This window comes from Mya arenaria, chromosome 10, assembly GCF_026914265.1.
Source record: "Mya arenaria isolate MELC-2E11 chromosome 10, ASM2691426v1".
Classification (NCBI taxonomy): Eukaryota; Metazoa; Mollusca; class Bivalvia; order Myida; family Myidae; genus Mya; species Mya arenaria.
This window is the reverse complement of record NC_069131.1, coordinates 17,495,637-17,517,273: the sequence shown is the minus strand read 5'-3', so window position 1 is coordinate 17,517,273 and position 21,637 is coordinate 17,495,637. Positions and strand designations below refer to the sequence as shown.

At 35.6% G+C, this 21,637-nt stretch overlaps 1 protein-coding gene and 1 long non-coding RNA gene across 3 annotated transcripts in view; both read left to right on the top strand.

Moving 5' to 3' along the window:
• Positions 1-6,120: 6,120 nt before the first annotated feature.
• Positions 6,121-21,637, top strand: part of LOC128204400 (carbohydrate sulfotransferase 15-like) — a 30,019-nt gene continuing 14,502 nt past the window's right edge. Inside the window, exons 1-3 of the mRNA XM_052905817.1 lie at positions 6,121-6,208; positions 9,703-9,799; positions 11,554-11,885. Of these exons, the coding sequence (XP_052761777.1) occupies positions 11,565-11,885 (321 nt within the window). The 5' untranslated portion in view covers positions 6,121-6,208; positions 9,703-9,799; positions 11,554-11,564. The remainder of the gene's footprint in view (positions 6,209-9,702; positions 9,800-11,553; positions 11,886-21,637) is intronic.
• Positions 13,044-18,189, top strand: LOC128205691 (uncharacterized). 2 transcript variants are annotated; one of them, XR_008256308.1, is made up of 4 exons: positions 13,044-13,093; positions 14,925-15,011; positions 15,788-15,931; positions 18,079-18,189. It is a non-coding gene; the product is annotated as an uncharacterized LOC128205691 (long non-coding RNA). The 2 variants fall into 2 exon arrangements; XR_008256309.1 differs by lacking the exon at positions 13,044-13,093 and adding an exon at positions 13,245-13,325.

Below are 21,637 nucleotides of genomic sequence, written 5' to 3'. Positions count from 1 at the left end.
GAGCGGTATGTCTAACGTGACACTACCTTCATACACATAATGAGAGCGGTATGTCTAACGTGACACTACCTTCATACACATAATAAGAGCGGTATGTCTAACCTGACGCTACCTTCGTGAACATAATGAGAGCGGTATGTCTAACGTGACACTATGTTCTTACACATCGCTAGTTCGATATGTCTAACGTGACACTACGTTTATAAACATCACAAGAGCGGTATGTCTAACGTGACACAACGTTCCTACACATCAATATAACGGTGTGTCTAACACAAAACTACGTTCATACTAATTACTAGAGCGGTATGTCTAACCTGACACTTCTTTCAAATCCATCACTAGAACATTATTTTTAACCCGACTCTACGTTCATCAACAATACTAGAGCGGTATGTCTAACATAACAATGCATTCTTCAACATAACTAGAGCGGTATGTCTAACATGACACTACGTTCTTCAACATTTCAAGAGTGGTATGTCTAGCCTGACACTACGTTCATCAACATTACTACAGTGGTATGTCTAACGTGACACTACGTTAATCAACATCACTAGAGGTGTATGTCTCACCTGACACTACGTTCTTCAAAATTACAAGAGCGGTATGTTTAACGTAACACTGCATTCTTCAACATAACTAGAGCAGTATGTCTAACGTGACACTACGTTTATACAAATCTCTAGAGCGTTAAGTCTATCGTGACTCTTCGTTCATCAACATTATTAAAGCATTATGTTTAACGTGACACTACGTTCATCAACATAATTAGAGCGGTATGTCTATCATGAAACAACTTTCATCAACATTCCTAATCGGTATGTCTAACGTGACACTACGTTCATCAACATTACTAGAGTGTTATGTCTAACGTTATTTTACGTTCATCAACATGACTAGAGCGATATGTCTAACGTGACACTACGTCAATAAACATGGCTAAAGTGACACTACGTTCATGAACATAACTAGCTCGGTATGTATAACGTGACACTACGTTCATACGCATCACTAGAGCCGTGTGTCTCACGTGACACTACGTTCATTCACATGATTACAGTGGTATATCTCACTTGTAACTGCGTTCACACACATAACTAGAGGGGTATGTTTCACTTTACACTACGTTCATCAACATTACTTGAGTGGTATGTCTCACTATACACTACGTTCATCAACATTACTTGAATGGTATGTCTAACGTGACACTAAGTTCATACACGTAACTAGATAAATATGTCTAACATGAGACTACGTTGTTCAACATTTCTAGAGCGGTATGTATAACCTGACACTACGCTCATACACATTAATTGAACGGTCTAATGTTACACTATGTTCGTCAACCTAACTACAGTGGTATGTCTTACTTGAAACTACGTTCATTCTCATCACTAGAGCTGTATGTCTAACCTCACACTACGTTCATACACGTCACTAAATCGGGATGTCTAACGTGACACTACGTTCATACACATCACTATAACGGTATGTCTAACCTGACACTTCCTTTATCAACATTACTAGAGCGTTATGTCTAACGTGACCTTACGTTCATACACATCACTAGAGCGGTATGTCTAACGTAAACCTACCTTCATACACATCACTAGAGCGGTATGTCTAACGTAAACCTACCTTCATACACATTACTAGAGCGGTATGGCTAACGTGAACCTACCTTCATACACATCACTAGAGCGGGATATCTAACGTGACACTACGTTCACACACATCACAAGAGTGGTATGTCTAACGTGACCTTACGTCCATACACATCACTAGAGCGGGATGTCTAACGTGACACTACGTTCACACACATCACTAGAGTGGTATGTCTAACGTGACCTTACGTCCATACACATCACTAGAGCGGGATGTCTAACGTGACCCTTCATTCATCAACATTACTAGAGCGTAATGTCTAACGTGCCCTTACGTTCATACACATCACTAGAGCGGTATGTATAACCTCACACTACGTTCATTAACATTACTGGAGCGTTATGTCTAACGTGACCTTACTTTTATACACATCACTAGAGCGGGATGTCTAACATGACACTACCTTCATACACATCACTAGAGCGGTATGTCTAACCATACAATACGTTCATCAACATCACTACAGTTGTACGTCTCACCTGACACTTAGTTCATCAAAATCACAGGAGCGGTATGTCTAACGTAACCCTACGATCAAACACATCACTAGAGCGGGATTTCTAACGTGACACTACCTTCATACACATCACTAGAGCGGGATGTCTAACGTGACCCTACCTTCATACACATCACTAGAGCGGGATGTCTAACGTGACACTACCTTATACACATCACTAGAGCGGGATGTCAAACATGACCTAACGTCCATACACATCACTAGAGCGGGATGTCTAACGTGACCCTACGTTCACACACATCACTAGAGCTGTATGGCTAACGTGACCTTACGTCCATACACATCACTAGAGCGGGATGTCTTACGTGACACTACGTTCATACACATCACTAGAGTGGTATGTCTAACGGACCTTACGTCCATACATATCACTAGAGCGGGATGTCTTATGTGACACTTCGTTCACACACATCACTAGAGTGGTATGTCTAACGTGACCTTACGTCCATGCACATCACTAGAGCGGGATGTCTAACGTGACCCTACATTCATTAACATTACTAGAGCGGGATGTCTAACGTGACCTTACGTTCATACACATCACTAGAGCGGTATGTATTACCTCACACTACGTTCATTAACATTACTAGAGCGTTATGTCTAACGTGACCTTACGTTCATACACATCACTAGAGCGGGATGTTTAACGTGACACTACCTTCATACACATCACTAGAGCGGTATGTCTAACCATACAATACGTTCATCAACATCACTAGAGTTGTATGTCTCACCTAACACTTAATTTATCAAAATCACAAGAGTGGTATGTCTAACGTGACACTCCGTTCATACACAGTTATAATTATGTTATCAGAAATTAACATTTTCCATAAATGCATTATTTATTAAGTAGTTGGAGGCTTATCACTCCTGATTAATGTTTCTTATACATGTGTATGTATTGATTTTAAATACGAGTATCACTTTAATACGTACTATGTGTTGAAAAAAAAATGTCTTGTGTAAATATTTTATAGTTTATTTTCCAAAATCACCATATTTAAAATGCACTAAGGGAGCTTTAAGATGTCGATGGTGTCATCTAAAAGGGACTCGCTCATGTTTTTGGAACAAAAATTTAAGGTAATAAAGTAATTTATTTTAGCAATTAAACCATTTTACTTTACTCTTGGGAATTTTAAATATGTTTGCAATAATACACATCACTGGCAATCAATTTAAACTAAGATCAATAAATATAAGCTAAAGCACTACATTTAATTAATGATATAATTAAAAAATGTACGGGCTACTTCAACTGATGTACCGGCATACATCCGAGGTTGCTTTCGATAAAAACGACCGAGGAGCTCCGAATGCCTTACACGCTTCCGCCATCTTGAAAATTGTGCGCGTATTTTTGTTGTTGTTGTGAAATAAGCGATAGGTTCAAAAACACTAAAGTTATTTTCTATCCGAGATATAAGAAACGGGCGACGGAAAAATAAAAATAAAGCTAAGAATTTTAATCTTTTTTTTATTTGGGTTTTGCAATATTTAGGTACGGCGCTCCCGTAAAACGAAAAATAAAAAAGACTCTGGCCTAATTGGGTATCAGACTAAAATTCTTAAGGTAAAAGAAGAAATTAGCATGCATATTCTATCTTTAGATGTTTATGTTTGTTTGTTTAGCAAATACATGACTGTACTGACAAAGCGTAACAGGCTGAAAAAATTTCAACTCTTAAAGCGCATTGATTTATTAAGAAATATTTTTTTTTTTAAATAATGACTACCGGCGTGTTATTTAAATCAAAAAGATATGACGAGTAACCGATTTTAAATGCACTTTCATAATATACTTAATGCAATGTAACCTGACATACATATTCCCACTAAAACTGGACATTAATTATATAACTTATATGCATGTATACTCAGACCGCCCTGGGGGTAGCCAGACTAAATCAGTCCGTCCTGGGAGGTAGCAAGATTAAATCAGACCGCCATGTGAGGTAGCCAGGCTACAGGAAATGCAGACACATATTTTTTCAATGTGGAATTATGTGGTTTTATTACACAATGCCAAACAAAATCGAAGCATTGATTCCTTTCCACCTGTGTGTTCTTTGAATAATATCACACGTACATTTATTCTAAACTCTCTATAAACACAAGACAATCAAATAACACACCAATAAAAAAGGCATTATTACACTGATTGCTTAAAAATAACCTATATTTTAAAATATTTTTTTAATTGAGATGAAATCTGTCTCGCAAAATATGCACGTTTTATGTTCAAACATGATGAGGGTTTCGTGTTTTTATGTTGTTGTTGTTGCTGCTGTTGTTGTTGTTGTTGTTCCTGCTAATGTTGTTTCCGATGATGCTGTTGTTGTTGAAGTTTTTCTTTTTTGTAAAACACTAGCTAAATATCACCGCATATATATCTTTATTCAGTTAAAAGAATTTGTCTAAAAAAAGCTAAATATCTGAGACTCGTGAACAGGTCTATTTTCTTCTCTCTACCAAATTACCTGAAACCGAATATATATTTACGCAAATTACTGGATGTACTATTCATACGACTAACAATGCATTAGCAATTTTAAGGCTGTGTTAAATGGATGACCAACTGTGTTAAATACTAACACTTCACTAACGGATGTAGACCCAGGGGCATATCCAGGAGTTCGCGTTAGAGGGGGGCGCACTTTGGAGGGGCAACAAAGAACGTACACTCGCTTCCCAAAGAATACGAACAATCCATGGTTTTCAATGGGTTAATTGGGGTTTGAAGTCGTCCCGAAGAATCGAGAAATGTTAGTCTGAAATATTGCATTTAAGTGCATTAAGGTCATATTGTTTCCTGGATATTGATATAAAAAGGTAAACTTTAACAGTTTAAGAGGGGGCGCGCGCCCTTCTAAATTGTATTCAAAAAAGATATGTCAGTATCCGTGAAACAATATGAACTTTATGACCTTAAGTGTAATATTTCGGACATAAATGCCTAAATCTCTCAATGAGAACAACCTCAAGCAAAAATCAACTCATTAACAACAAGAAGATTCATCTTCTTCGAAAAAAGGGTCGTACATTTTAGTTGCGCTGCAAAAGAGCGCCCCCTCCAGCGCCAAATCCTGAATTCGCCCTTGCCCGATTAGTTAGCAACGCGTTTTGTAACAGATTTAATCGAGCAGTATGTCATTATAAACTAACAGCATGATACATTCTGCACAGAGAAATACTTTCACTGGTATAGTCTTGATTGAAGGCACTTAAGAACAACACTTGAACATAATTAAAAACTAATTTTAAAGATTGTTTTACAGGCTTGCTGAATTCTTTAATTTAAATTCACGCATGGTAATTTTAAGACGAAATCATTTATGTTATATGTATGTATTTATAACAGATATAACGAGGTTTAAAATTATGTTGCTGTGGAAATGGTAAATTAAGCGACATCTTGTTCATATCCTGCCTAGCTACAGCTTAACATCACACAAACCCTGCAACTTCGGAAGATAATTATCCACTTAACCACAACATAAAGTTAACCAGTGTAAATTCATGGAGGATGCTGACAGAGTTGTAACATGTACACCATGTACATGTACGTGAGGCTGGCTCTATCTGATAGCTGGGCTTATCATCTGCTAAAATAATTGATATTTTTCGTGTTATCAGGTTTAAACTTAGAGGGATTAGCTTGTTTGTGATATGTTAGTTGTAACCGTTGGGCTTGAGCAATTAATCTACGGTGAACGAACAGTGCAGTCAATACATGAAATCAAACTGAAAGTGCTGTGTTTCATACGTTTGGATGTATCCCGCATACTGTGTTCCGCAGGAGCTATTGGTAATACATGTAATAGCTATATTCACTTACGTAACAGCTATTATCTCACTTCAGATACAACATCGAGTCATCGTTTGCATGTGAAATATTTTCGGTATGCTATCGATAGGAAGATACATAATATTTTGGATATAAATTGTATTCGTTTTAAATTACAAATATTGGCATTCAATTGGAAATTTATATCAGGCATGGTATTATTATAAAGAAAGGTAATTTATAGTTCACTTGTAATATCGCCCCGGAAACTATCTCTGTACTCTTCATCCCACTTATAAATAACTTTCCTTTTCAACTGTGGATCTTCATTATGAGATCTAATTTTAATTATAAATGTTAGTGGCGCATGGTTTGAGAATTCATTAAATTCATTGACTTTAAAGTCTGATATGAATTCAATGTTTCTGTATTTTGTCAAAAGCAGGTCTATTTCACTATCACTGTTATGCGTTATGCACGTGATTTTCCCGTTATCACCCTGGGTCCCTGATCTTCCATTCATAATGCATACATTGTCCGCTTTACATAACTGTACCAATTGTTCACCGTAACGGTTACTCCCTGCTGACGCCCGCCGCGGGGGCTTTTCATTTAGCTGTTTCCTGAATTCTAGTCCGTTAAATTCTAGTAAGTAGTCCGGAAAACTAGTGAGATACTTTTCAAAACCAAAGTCTAAACATTCTATAAAATATACTGTTGCTTGCATTTTCCATGTTCGACACTTAATCATTTAAAATTAAATCGATTAGCTTTTGCTTTTCCTTGTTTTTTAACCACTTGCTATTTATTACTTCTTGATTAAGCCATAGGTTATTCAGGCCACATTTGATGAAAATCGTTTTAAAAAAATATATCCAGGGATTTCTTTTCTTTGTTATTCTGTCATCTAATGGAAGTGCTAAGTTACATATAACTTTATATATTAGTGATGAGAGTTTTTCTTGTGTATTATTGAATGGTGTATGTAATCTCCCCCCCCCCCACCCCCCCAAAAAAATAAATAATATAAATAAATTTCTTTCTTCTATATCGATTGATAAAGGTTTCATGCCTATTCCGCCATAGACCATGTAGTTTGGTTTTGATCGCTTTAATATGAGCACATATTGCAAGTATTTATGTTGAACCCTTTCCAGTTTGCTATTGCTACCAAATCCCCAAATTTCTGCACCATATAACAAAGTAGGTTTAATTGTTTTGTTAAAGAGTTCTATTCGTACGTCAACAAGTAATGGTAGGCGATTTGAGTTTCTTATTAGACTATACATTGCACGTGTTGCCTGAGAAGCTATATGTTTTTTGCAGCTAGCAAATGAACCGGTTCTACTAAAATAAATCCCGAGATACTTGTATTCGTTTACTACCTCTAAGTTGTTATTTTTTCATTTAAAATCATAGGGCCGTTGTCGACCTTTCCCAAGAACAACTATATTGGATTTTGTGGTATTGACTGTTAGTTTCCATAGATCACAATAATTGGAATATGTGTTAATAGCATTTTATAGTCCTATTTCTGTCTCTGACATGATAATTGTGTCATCAGCATAAAATAAAATAAATAATTTAAGGAACGCATGCATATTGTCATTATGAGCAGGATCTTGAATATCAACACCGTCATTCATTATATTTTGGGTAAAATAGGAGTGCAAGTCATTTAAAACAGCGAAAAAGGAGCGGGGATAACTTTTCGCCTTGGCGGACGCCAATATTACTTTGAAAGAAGTTTGAGTATTCTGAATCTTTAGTAACACACGATTTTATGTTGATATATATGTTCTTTATAAGCTGCAGACATTTTCCATTGATATTTGTATAAATTAGGTTTTTCCATAAGCATGATCGCCATACAGCGTCAAATGCTTGCTTTAAGTCTATAAATGCACAAAATAGTTTCTTATTTCTGTTATTCAAATACTGTATTAAATGGTTAAGCATAAACATGTTGTCTGTCGTTGAATATCCTTTTCTGAAACCGGCTTGACTGCCATCAATAAGGTTATTGGATTCAACGTATTTATCGAGGTGATTAGTTATCATACAAGTAAATACTTTACCGAGGCAACTTAATAATGTAATCGGTTTAAAATTTTCCGGACAGCTAGGATCACCTTTATTTTTATAGGTAGGGTTAATAACACCGGTTGTCCAACAATGTGGGACGACTCCTTTGTCTAAGATTAAACTGAATAAAATTAAATATATATCTTTGAATATATTAAACGTACTTTTTATATGCTCATTTTAATGATCGATGCCACACGCCTTATTGTTTTTGAGTGTTTTTACTGCTTTTTCAATCTCTTCGACGGTTATTCTTGCATTAATTTCGTCGTTAATGTCATTATTGTGTTCGTTTTCTATATCAGCTATGTCTACATCTGGAGAAAAAATAATTTCTTTAAAGAAATTGTGCAAATCGTCTAAGCTAGCTTCATTTTGCTTATTTTTTATTACTTAAACACTTCTAGTATTTACGCTCGTCTTTGATTTTAAGTTTCGTAAGTTATTAATATTTTTTTTTATTTATTTTTTTTAAATTTATTCATCGTTGATTTATACAATTTGCTTTTAATTTTTAGATTTTCCTTTTTCTGTATATTTTTACGAAGGTTGTACATGTTTTTAGCCCGGTGAAAGTCTCTGCGTCCTTGTTTACATTGTGTTCCAAACCATTTTGGCACAATATTATGTTCATAATCTTTCAATTTATTGCAACTCTTGGAATTTGTAAGACCAAATGCACTTTCGCACTTACTTGTCTATAAATGCACAAAATTGTTTCTTATTTCTGTTTTTCAAATACTGTATTAAATTTCGAATGTTCATGTTGTTTAACTGCGCTAGGTATGACGGTGATCCTTGGCGTTGACCTTGGTAGCAATTAGCAGACTGATTCAAAGAATGGTTAGCATAATACTGTCCAACCTGTGCTGAATTTCCATAACTTTGTCCTTGCTGCATACCCGCAATTGACGTATTACTAGTCGATAAGGCTTCTCGCTTTGGGTCCAATTGTTGTTGCTGTTGTTGCTGGGGTGAACGGGTTTTTTGTTTCCCGCCCATTTGATAAACAATTCGATGCTAATTGTCCAATTTATTATCCATATAGTGACTATACACGTTCATATACACTTAATATACACTTTTAATCCAAATATAATCCAAATATAATCCAAGTAATAACTTTGATAACGAGTTTTATCCAATATTTAAACTGAGCAAAAACAGTTCCGCCATTACTTAACGCATGCGAACCAACGACGTTGTTATTAACTTTTTCAACGCACTAGCGTTTGAAGAGGGAAGTGCACCCCCCCCCCCCCGCCATAGAACCGCCCATGATTACTTTTTATTTCAATATTAAAGAAACAAAAGAAATTACTTTCGCAAAAATGCACAATTTTCGACTATAAATAGGTCAAATTTTGCTTAAAGGAGTAACCTCATACCCATGCAAATAGTTCATGCCCAGACTTCTGGTTCTGAAATAGAGGCGTATTTCAAAAGGTTGCGCCCCTAATTTACACCCCCTCTAACATCAACTGCCGAACCCGTCCCTGAAACGTGTAATAGTTTGATGATATGTATATATGTGAATAAAACAAGTTAAGCTGAAACAGCTGTCTATATAGATTATATAATCTTATTAGAAGTCCGGCAGAATTAAGATCATGATATATGGCTGTTTCCTTTATTGTTATAGGATCATAGCTGTTTATTTCGTACATTGACGCCTGCAAGTATAATGTATAGCAGTAGCATCGTCGCAGTTATAGGGAAGAATGGCAGGCAGTAGAGAGGTACAACTTTTATGTTTCCATTCGAATGTGACGTTTGTTTACTAACTCAAAGACATTGCAGGGTGAAAATCTGGGGACCGTTTAAGTAAAGGATTAAGATAGTTATTTCAATAATTTTGAATATGTATTACTTCACAAATGTCAAGACTTTTATATTTTTTTTTATTTCTGCAATTTTGTGTTCACTTTTTTAAAACTGGTTAGTTCAATTCACTTAAATATATAACAAATAAATGAAACTATGGCTCAAAGATATTTCCAATTTACGACTAAAATCGACCAAGATTTTTATTGAGACGGCCCTCAGTACTTGTTCCCTGTATTCGGGGCATGTAGAATGTCTACCCGGTATGATATAAACCTACTTGTAGAATGTCTACCCGGTATGTTATAAACCTACATGTAGAATGTCTACCCGGTATGTTATAAACCTACATGTAGAATGTCTACCCGGTATGTTATAAACCTACATGTAGAATGTCTACCCGGTATGTTATAAACCTACATGTTAAATGTCTACCCGTATGATATAAACATACATGTAGAATGTATACCCGGTATAATATAAACCTGCATGTAGAATGTCTACCCGGTATGATATAAACTTACATGTAGAATGTCTACCTGGTATGATATAAACTTACATGTAGAATGTCTACCCGGTATGATATAAACCTACATGTAGAATGTCTACCCGGTATGATATAAACTTACATGTAGAATGTCTACCCGGTATGATATAAACATACATGTAGAATGTCTACCCGGTATGCTATAAAACTGCATGTAGAATGTCTACCCGGTATGATATAAACCTACATGTAGAATGTTTCCGAAGCCGCTTTAACTTATAAAGTCTTGGGCGTTGTAACTAGCGGTACTACAGTATACGAGGCAATGTCTAACGTTTCTTACACATATAATGTAGACTTTGGTGATGATCATGCATACTGATGGTCATCTCAGCAGATTTAATATTAACTTATTACAAAATATCATGGTATAACAATGTGGTCCCATTTAGTGGGTTGAACGGCTTGGTGGCTGTCAACCAGAGGCACAAACGTCAAGGCCGGGAATCGATTCCGTAATGCTGAAGTGAAAAAAGTGCACTGTCAAACTGGGTGGGCAAGCCAAAAGAGCTGTTTTAAACTCTGTTTGCATGTGGATTGAATGGAATGATGCAAAACGTGTATAGTAGTTTTGTGCGGACGACAAATGCAACAGAAAAAAATCATCCACGGCACCCAAGCGTATTCATGACATAAATGATACCCTTGGCAAATCGGCTGTAAAAATCTCTTTCTCGTGAATAATTAATTAGGTGAAATCTAGCCGCTTGATTTGTCGCATGAGACACACCTCATGGGGTACGGAAATGGCCGAGAAATAACGGATGAAATCTCGAGTCTGAATGATCTAATGAGATTGCAGCTTTCAGATCGTTTTTGGCAGCAAATCAAGTATTTTGTCAAATTCACTGATAGCTCTTTATAAAGAAAATTACTTTCTTTGTTATATCTTCTATTTCGTTAGTCAAAATATGCTTTTGAATATTCAAGTTTTACGAAGTTCGCTAACCACTTTGCCCAGGGTATCATAGATTTAATGAATACGCTGGATTGCCGAGGATAAAAAATAAACAAACAATATTTGTTTGTCAATATCATTTATTGAACATGATTTTTATGTCTGAAATGGTGTGTAACTTTTCTTCAGCGCGAGATCTTGCATTTGTTTTTTGTTTGTTTCAGGTTTATCCAGAATGCCGTTTCAATATCGACCGAAGAGGGGATATATTGTTCTGGTGCTCTTTTCGGCTGCTACACTGTTGCTAGTGCATTTTACATATCACACTTATCCTGAAGACGTTTACAGTTTGCACACCAATTTTAAAGGCATAACAAAGGGGTACTCTACCAACAAAGCATTTAATGTAACCGGAAAATTCGCCAGTAAGAATGGTTCAACATATTCTGCTTCAGGAAGAAACACTGGAAACAAGTCAGCGCCCATAAGCACCTTTTATGTCCGCCATATTGCTGCCAAGAAGTTCCCATTGATACACTTTGACCTTATGAAAATGGTAAGATTTTAATTATACGACAATATGTCAGACAATGAAAAAGTATTGCAAAGTACGGCTCTATATATTTTATTATTTTTTGAGAAATGGTGTTTTCTTTAAGTGTGTTTTGTAAGTGTGATCTGTGATTACATGATATGACTAGTTATCACATCATATCCCATATGGTTTAATACAACTATTTCGAATATGTTTATTTAACAAATGTGAAATATAACTTCTGGGGTTTTCTTTATACTGGAAGTTGGAATTTCGAAAATCTTTTTCTTTGAAATCGCATGGCCAAGACCTTTGCTATTTGGCATGCAGCTTCATGTGATAGGACTAAAGCAAGATTGAACAAATGTCCGTCAGGTCAAAGTTAGCCACGCCCCGGGGGTCTCATGCTTAATGTACAAATTCTCCAAAACCGCAAGTCCCAGGCCTTTGATATTTGGTATACAGCCTGATGTAGTGGTCCTTTAGCAATATTTTTCAAATAATGTCCCTGGGATGGTCCCGCTCTAGAGGTCTCAGGTTGAGTCCACGTGAAATTGAAAATCATACCGGAATCATATATTGTTAAACATACGTGCAATAATGCTTGATAAACAAAATATGTTTCTTTTTTTTTAAGTAAAGTGTAATAGTTATATATATATATACTACAGATATTAAGGTGACCATATAAATATTAATCTAGGCATTATGGGGACCGCTGGATTAAGGCGACAAAAATTGGTCTCCTTAATATTTTCAGTCCAGATTTGATGTATCAAATGTCAATAAAAATGTCCATTGACAGTAAGTTGATAAGCTTGAATGTTTATTTACGAGATCATTTCCTTGTTTTAAATCTTATTATCTTTTAATATTAAAAAAAATATTCTTAAACTTTTGTGTGTGTATATTTGTGTATCCATAAAAATAGCTATTAAGGCGACCAGGGAAAAAATCATAATTTTGGTCAAAAATAGCTATATACTAAGCATTTTTTATTTGTTTTACTTTATTTAAAGCCTAATGTATATTATCCCGAAGTTTCATTCCATAAAAAACAGAAATAAGGAAATTCGATATTTCGTGTACCATCAGCATCCAAATTTTCAAGTATACAGAAATTTAACTTTCCGGAATATAACGGAAATTTTCGGGTATCTCCGTGGTACCATCTCCGTCCAATTATGCAGTATGGCGTTCATCTCTTACGGAAAGAGAATGGTAACTTGGTAAGTGTTTAAAATACATATTCAACGTTTTTTTCGTTTATTTTTATGACTTTTGTACAGTAGTATAAATCGTCCACCCTTTGGATGAAAAGCAAATGATTTATCCGGATTTTGTTCATCTGAAACTAAATCACTAGTATCAACATCCGGTGTAAGTTTTGCTTGTATTTTGGAGAAACTCGATTGATGAACAAACTTGGTTTACCACTACATCGTCGCTTATTATTATTTGGTATGTTCCAATCTAAAAAGGGATTTGCTCCCTTAACATCTCAGATTTTAATAAATAAAAGACGAAATGATACATTCAAATGCCTTACATTTTGTTTGTCAATGTCATGTCATTAGTCATTCTCACCAGCTTTAAATAGCAGAACAGAACGAACACTATCACCAATTCGTATTGTGGCTCTTTGCATGTGTCTTAAATTCTCATATTTGATAATAAATGCAACAATAAAATATTTCCCTTATTCTGCCACAGTTATGCACCAGTCAATTGCCCCCAGGCAGGTCTTGTTTATACCAGGGATAGCAGGGGAAATGGGCCATGTTTTTACATTCCAGGTGGACCGGCAGTGCTGAGTGAATGCAGTGTTATTGTTTTTGCGCTGAAAACAGGGAATGGGCCTAACCTAGGATGTCCCCAGGGGCATTTGACGGGGATCTGGTCATTTCGTAACCTTACCATTTCGTAACTGCTGAATCTTGGTTATTTCGTAACCATTTTGTCAGTCAATTCGTAACCGTCAAGAAATCAATTGCTCATATGGTAACCACCATTTAACAAGGTGATAAATAGTACACTTAGCACCTCGTTAAGTGTATTGTTTGAACCTGGATGTATATGGCACAGCAACCAAGACACCAATTGGAAGACATTACTCAAATTCTCACTAGTAACAAGCCAATAATTTATGTTACTCAATAGTTATTAGATATATATATATATCATGCTAAATTAGAAATGATTTGTTATACTACCAAAATATGTTAATTATTTTCTTACATTTTGCTTACTTATAAACAATAATTTAAGACTGATCGCGATGTATTTTTGAGTAAAATTACGTGTCAAAATAATTCTGTGTATTAGGAATTCGCGAATCACGTGTCACTTTGTTTTGACAGCCGGTACGTCATTAAATATTACACCTGTGATGTTATGTTAACACGATAATCGATAATGATGATTGCGCTGTGGATTGACTGTCGCGCGATAATCAAACGATAATCAAACTTGTGAAAAGAAAATTGATTAAAACATTTATTTGTTTGTTGCAGAAAATAAAGAACTAGAAACGGTTTTTTAGTGATCATTTTGAAGGCTTGTTTTATCTAAAGACTTCTATGATTGAATCAAATTAGAGCGGTGCTTTAATTAAACTATCAAACATACTAAACAAGCATTAAATTAAGTTTGATTGCAATATAAGTTGTATTTATCAATCAAGTGAAAAATGACATTTATATTTCCATAATAACCTGGTAGTTATTTGTTAATTTGTTTTAATTCATGGATAGGTTTATTGCGAGTGTCATGGAAAGCTGGAACTTTTCAGTACACAACATGCAAACTGAGAATGAACTGTGTGTGCCGGCTTTGTGAACAAAAACGCAAGGCGGCTATGGTAAGTTGCGTCAAGATATCCTTGGCCCCCCCCCCCCCGGACACGCAATACAATTCGTGTTTCGCTGATCTGTTGGCTGGGATCAGATCATCCATTTGGGGATTTAGATATGTTACCCCAGCCAACAGGCTGCATGTTTAATTTTACTCAATACTAAGCTTTGTTTTAGTGCGAACATCAACATGTTTATCTAATTGCAGTTGCTGCTTGGGACAATAAAGTTAAGTCAGCAACCGTCTACCAGACTGCAAGATTCATCTCTTCCAAAGGATGTCGTACCTTTCCAGGTGGGTGTGCATTGATTGATTGATTGATTGATTGATTGATTGATTGATTGATTGATTGATTGATTGATTGATTGTGAGTTTGTGTAAATGAATAACTGTGAAACCATAACCAAATGTTGGGCTGTAAAGGTGTGTATGTGCATGTTTCACATATTCTCCGTCCTGGTTGGCATACTGGACCGTCATCAGACACTCTGCCATGAATGTTAGAGAGTTTAAAGCTATTTCTTATTTTCCTGTGTAACTATATTGATGTTAGATTAAATTTACGCCGCCGTGTTACTGAGTAACAATTTGAAATTGGGCCAAAATCATCAAGCTAGAGCTTTGCATAATCTTTTTCAAACTTCTGCGAGATTTCTGCCCTTGACAATATTTGCTCGCAGCCCCCCTCAAAGTTGCACTTCGTTCAGTATTTGAAAGCTTACGGATACACTTTTTTGTTAATTTGAGATCTTAATGTGGCTACTTCTAAGTAAATAGATGCTCAAAGTAACTAGATGCTCTGGGTGTTCACTGGGTGACAAAGGCTACCCAGTATTGGTTGTTTCTTTTTTCTGAAAAGATGTTTCTAGTGAATTGCCCAGTTGCAGTGGTTTTGACGCCACAGAACCAGCATAGCTCCATGACAGATATATATGTTTTCGTCAATGATGTCAGTACTGCTTTATTGGAGGCCTCACAATTTCTGTGTGGAAATGTCATCTGATACACTCATAACGGCGTATTTCTAGCATAGCTTTCATAAGTGCATGGTCATTCTCTGTCATTTTCAGATACACTGTGTTTTGTGTGGATAAGAAATGCAGAGTGGTACCACCAATCACCTAAGCCACCATTCCCCTAACAGACAATAGGCTCATGGGGACAGTTCCTGCAATTTACAGAAAAGCTCTCAATTGTAGCCCTACGAACATCAGGTAAGCGATAAATCTGGACTTCAAGATATCTCTGTACTCACTGTAAGTTTATACTTCATTTGAACAAAACATAGGGCCGAATTCAGAACAATCACTCTCACTCACACTCAATGAGTTAATCCTCTGTAATCACATAACGGTCGAGATATTTTCGAGTGAAAGGTATATCTGTATTCACAGGTGTGAGTGAGACTCAAGTGTTTTGCGTGAGTGGGACATTTGTGAGTGCTCGGCTAGGCCACTTGAACCGCCCTCGAGGATTGGTTGTGAATAGGAATTGAATGAGTGTATGTGAAAAAAGTACATGGCAAGTAGAAAAGATGAAATATATCAAATATTTGGAACAAATAAGGGACATGCTCGTTCCCAGACAATATTTAAGAGACCGGGATAATCCATTGAAGTACATGTTCATTCAATAACGTGGCCATCTATAAACAAAACAAATTCAAAAGGATGCGCCTATCATATATTTGTTTTGTTTCGCAATGATCTTGAACCCCCAGCAATGTTGATGTTTGCAATTCATCAATGGCTGCAAAGACAGGCAGCTAAAGGTACGTGAAGTTAGCATCCTAGCGGCATGACGTTAGGGGCCTAGTGGCGTGAGATTGGCGGACTAGCGGCCTAAATTTGTTATCTATTTCAAGGTTCAATGGTTTAAATGGGAAATATGATAAATCAATGTTTTTAGTCGTACATTAGCGGCCTTAAATTGTTTTCTACTTCAGAGCATTTTTATATGAGTTTTCTTCTAAATCAATGCTAAAATAATTGTTTTCCTATGCAAAATACATCACGCTTGAGCGGTCTTGCGGCGTGAACTTGGCGGCCTGGTGGCCTGGCGGCCTAAAAATCCCCCAAACTCAATCCAGAAGCCCAGGAAAAGGGGGAAATGCTGATATCCGCTAAAGGATGTTGATTTATGAAAAGGACATTTAATTTATCATTGTTTTAGAAAAGAACGCATATAAAATGCTTTGGAATAGGAAACAATTTTAGGCCGCTAGTCACATGAGGCGGCTAGGCCGCCAGGCTGCTAACTTGACGCCGCTAGGCCATTTCATAGCGTGGTAAGGGAATTGATATGTATTTTTCAGCCTACATTCAGCTGGATTATTATTACTATTATTATTATTATTATTATTATTATTATTATTATCATTTTCATCATCATCATCATCAGCAGCACCACCACCAGCAGCAGCACCACCAACACCAACACCACCATATCATCATCAACATCATCATTATTATTATTAATATTATTATTATTATTATTATTATCGTCATTTTCATCCATTTTCCCCTACATTTCTTGAGTTGTTTTTCACTCCGAGGTGTTATTTCCCCATAAGAAGTAGATTCATTCGCTAATTCTATCCATCTGCTATTTTTTCAACTTCCATTTTTTCAACTTCCATATATTATTTTCAAACGCCCAAGACCGCTTTATGTAGAATACAAAAGCAAGATTATATATGAATACATATTTAAATTACGTGATACAATGGAAAACGGCTACATATTTAAAACAGCAACAACAATGACAACAAAAAGCATGCATTTAAACGTATTTTGCAATGTTCAGTTATTTACAACCCAAAACATTTATTTTTATTAACCAATTGTTTTAAAATGTAAATTTCAGTTTCAGAATGACACTTATTATCATTTGTTTGTTGCCATAACTAACAATAAGGTACTCAAATCTCAAATAAACATATGTTTACAATGTTTAATGTAAACATCACCATAGTCAAACAGATAATCCGATATGATCATGTAAACATACGTGTATAATTATATACTGTATTGCTCACTTGATGAAGTGGAGTGTTAGCGAGGCGTGTGAATACGAACAGATCACTTGAGTGTCACTCCCCATATTCCACTCAAGTGATCATTTGAGTGTCCCTTACGGGAATGTGGTTTGAGTGTGAGTGGGAGTGGATGTTCTGATTTCGGCCCTTACAATTTCAGCATCAAAATCCAGGTTTAGATCCCAGACCGAACTTTGTCTCCTTAATTAAACTTAATTTCAGATGTTCTATAAGCCACATACATGTTCACTACTTATGACGGATAAGAACTTTCGCAAATTGATTATAAATGCGTTTTTCCAGATTTACACCCTCCTCTTGCAGATACTGCCGATGGTGAAGCTTGGGTGCACCGGGCCGGTTTTCCAGCCGTGTGGAATCAACATCTCCAGCTGAACTGGGGCCGGGAATTATATAAGACTCCTTAGCAGCATGGTGAGCTTTTGCGTATTTATTTCCAGGCTCATATACCCGGCCAGACTTCTGCGTTTAAGCTTTCCTTTCGTCATTTTTTTAAATAACGTATCTCAAGTCTTTCAATGAAATCACAACTGTGACACCTTTGGAGACTAGATTTAAATTAAGGAACCATTATGTGTAGAAAGCCTTTTGGGTGATTTAAAATCAAATTAGTAAACAGGATTCTCATGGTTCATGGTTTATAATTGGCCTTGTGGACCTTTCATTCTTTACTTTGGTAACAGCCGCTTAAGTATGTAAGAAGGGGGGGGGGGGGGTACAGATGTGATAGTAAACAGTGTTTAATATGGTATATTTGTTTTTATTTTATCACCATTTTGAATGTAATGATTGTGTTAAATCAGGGATAAGTAACAAGTTTACCACAAACACTGTAACATGTTCTTTATTTCAAATAAATCTATAAATTATCTCTGGAGAATTTAGTCTGATCTCCATTTCTCAGAAAATGTAGCGGTCTAAGTGCCTATTCCATCAATGAGTATCACTGTCTTTAAATTGCTGTTGCGGTTCAGTTTAAATAGCAAAAGTTTTATGGCCCTGCTTGTTTGCAACTCCTCATTCATTTTTGTACAGCGAGAAAAGTAAGGGAATTCTAGAGATTTACTAGAATTATGGATTGTTTTTCTTGAGTTACACAGTACATAAGGAGGAATAAGTGTGTACACAACTCCTCATTTTATTCCTGTTTATTATTTATATATGTAACATAGATGTGTACAAGACTTTTCAACCACTGCCAGATAATATAATCTTATATAATGATAACTCCTTCTTCACAACTGGTGTTAAATATATAATGATTAAACTAACAATAAAATGGAAATTATGCTCTTTAAACTCAGAACCATTATTGACTGTCTGATGCTACTGGTAAATGAACTGGTCTTGATGTCCTTTTCTTGAGATAATAACTATTTGCATATTACCCCGGTACTACTATTGTACATTCAATAGAAAATCGTCTTGTTTGTATCGTTAAATGGCTTTATAATGTTCCCCACTTCCTGATTCTTGAAAATTACGTGAACAAATGACAATCCTACTACCATTTAAAGTTTGATTAAATTTCGGACAAATGTGTTTGTTTTAATTTGCCTTCTGCTTAAAGTAAGGGTATATTTACTGGGCAAGAAGTGCTGAATTTCATCGTGAATGACAGTGATTATCCATAGTTTGAATTTGGTTCGGACATGTTTGACGGGAATTTAAAGACTTTTTTTGTCATCATTTTCGCATACATTGGTTTATTCCAAGATAAAAAATATAACCTTTTTCAAAATGTTCAATCTGTGAGAGTGCAGCTTTAATAGACCTGTAAAGACTTGTCGATGTGAAACTAAACTCTCAATCAAACTTTGGTAAAAGATCAAATGCGGGGGTCCGTGTGCGGCATAGACTGTGTTAATATTTATTTTATATGATGAAGAGCTAGTTAAGTTATTTTTGTTAAAAGTCTTCATTTGAAGCAAAATATGTTGCAATACCCTGTATGAATTTTCTTCACTGGATATTGATTCATAAAAAACATTGCTCCAGGGTGCGGAGCTATTTTTTGCTATATGTCTATATGGAAAAATCTTCTCCTCAGAAGTCAACTTTGTTCCCAAATGTGCAAGGCACAATCGGTGAAAATAATTTCAATAAAAGTCACTGATTATTATTATTGTTATTATTATTAATAAACTTTTACTATTTCAGGAGACAAACAGAAACACAGAGGTGCTATACATTCTGATGGAAAAACAAAAGCATCTCCCATCATTTTGGCGTGGCTCAGATCAAGAGGAGAATTTTAAGAAAGGTAATAACTGAGCAACTAAGAACATGCAAGTTGCACTGGTTAGAGTGTAAGACCCATCTCCCTAAATCATAAGAATTGATAATCATCACTGTATTAAATCAAGAAATTGAAACGTAAGTGTCTTGTCTTTTGCAGTGTTTTTGAAATATAATATAATTTAAAAAAAACTAAATTATTTAATATGATTGTGAATGTGTGATGTTTTCTTCTGATCATTCACTCTCAAAAACCAGATACTAAAAACATATTTGTAGATTTTTTTTGTTTTACTTGTAAATATAGTTTTAAGGTTGTATTTTAGGCAAAGCCTTTTATTCTGCTCAATACAAACTTAAATATTGTAAGAGTTATGGCCCTTTGTAATTTTTAAACAAATACATTTTTTTCATGTTTTTGTAAGCCCATTATTAAGGGACTTTTAATATTTTCACCAGCTGCATTATAAAGTCAGACCAAAAGTGTTCAGTAAGTGTCCAAACAATAACTAAGTTAGAATCCTTTCTCAAATCAAGTGAGCGATATAGGGCCATCTCTGTGTTTGTCTGACTAAAAAACAATAATCAATCTTTGAGTTAAATTGACAAATATTGTTGTAGAATGTTTTGTGAAGACATACAATTGGATTACTTTTGTGTCAATAGGATTAAGGTTTCTGCACATAAAAATTATTTAGAATTGCATTTGGGTCAGTCGGTTCACGTTCAATATTACTTGCAGTATAAGTGGAAGCAGTGACTTAAAATGAATTACCAAACAGTTTCTGCTCAATTGCTTTGAGTTAACATACGAGTTATGAAACTTGGAATACTAGTTCTTGGTGGCATAAATGAAAGACCTTGTTTTGTCACATTGACTTGTTAGCAAGCACTAACTTCCTCTAAATTCTCTTCAGGTGATGGTTGGGCACACACAAGAAGACATAGATCACAGGTGTCTAGCCATATGAGTAGATAGGAGTGTCACACTCTGCCAAACTTACTTCATCAGACGAGCAGAAAGCTTCTCAAGATCCCGCACTGCACACTAAGACATAGTCTTTGACTTCAACAAGGTGATGAAAGTACAGAGAGGTCCAATTGAAATCAATTCTGTGCTGCGTCATTTCTTCATTCTGGAAGTCGATGGACGTGATTTATCATGGCATAAAGTGTGCAGTTTGCCGACTATCAGCAGTCTTGTTCACCAGCTGTGCAACTTGAGCTGGTAGCTTTATTGCTTGAAGCCACTGCATAAGAGGGGGAAGGTGCAGGCTCATCAAAAAGTCTCAAAAGTTGAAACTAGGAAAAGAAGTTTATCAAGAGTGTGAATCTATTTTGAAAACAATCGTTACAATGATTTGGTTTCCTTTGAAACTTGATACATACTATGAATTGAGATGCTTAAATAAAAAAACGCTATTCAAATATCAGGAAACTGCCTTTTTCATACTAAAGGGTAAATGATGTCGCCATTTCCTGTATGTATTTAAATAAGATATGTCTCCACAATTAATATTTTTAGGGAATTTTTCTCAACCTAATGACTGAGATTAAATTGTACAGCGTCATATGAGCTTAATATGTGTTTTCTCATTCTTTAAAATTGGTGAAAAATTGTCAG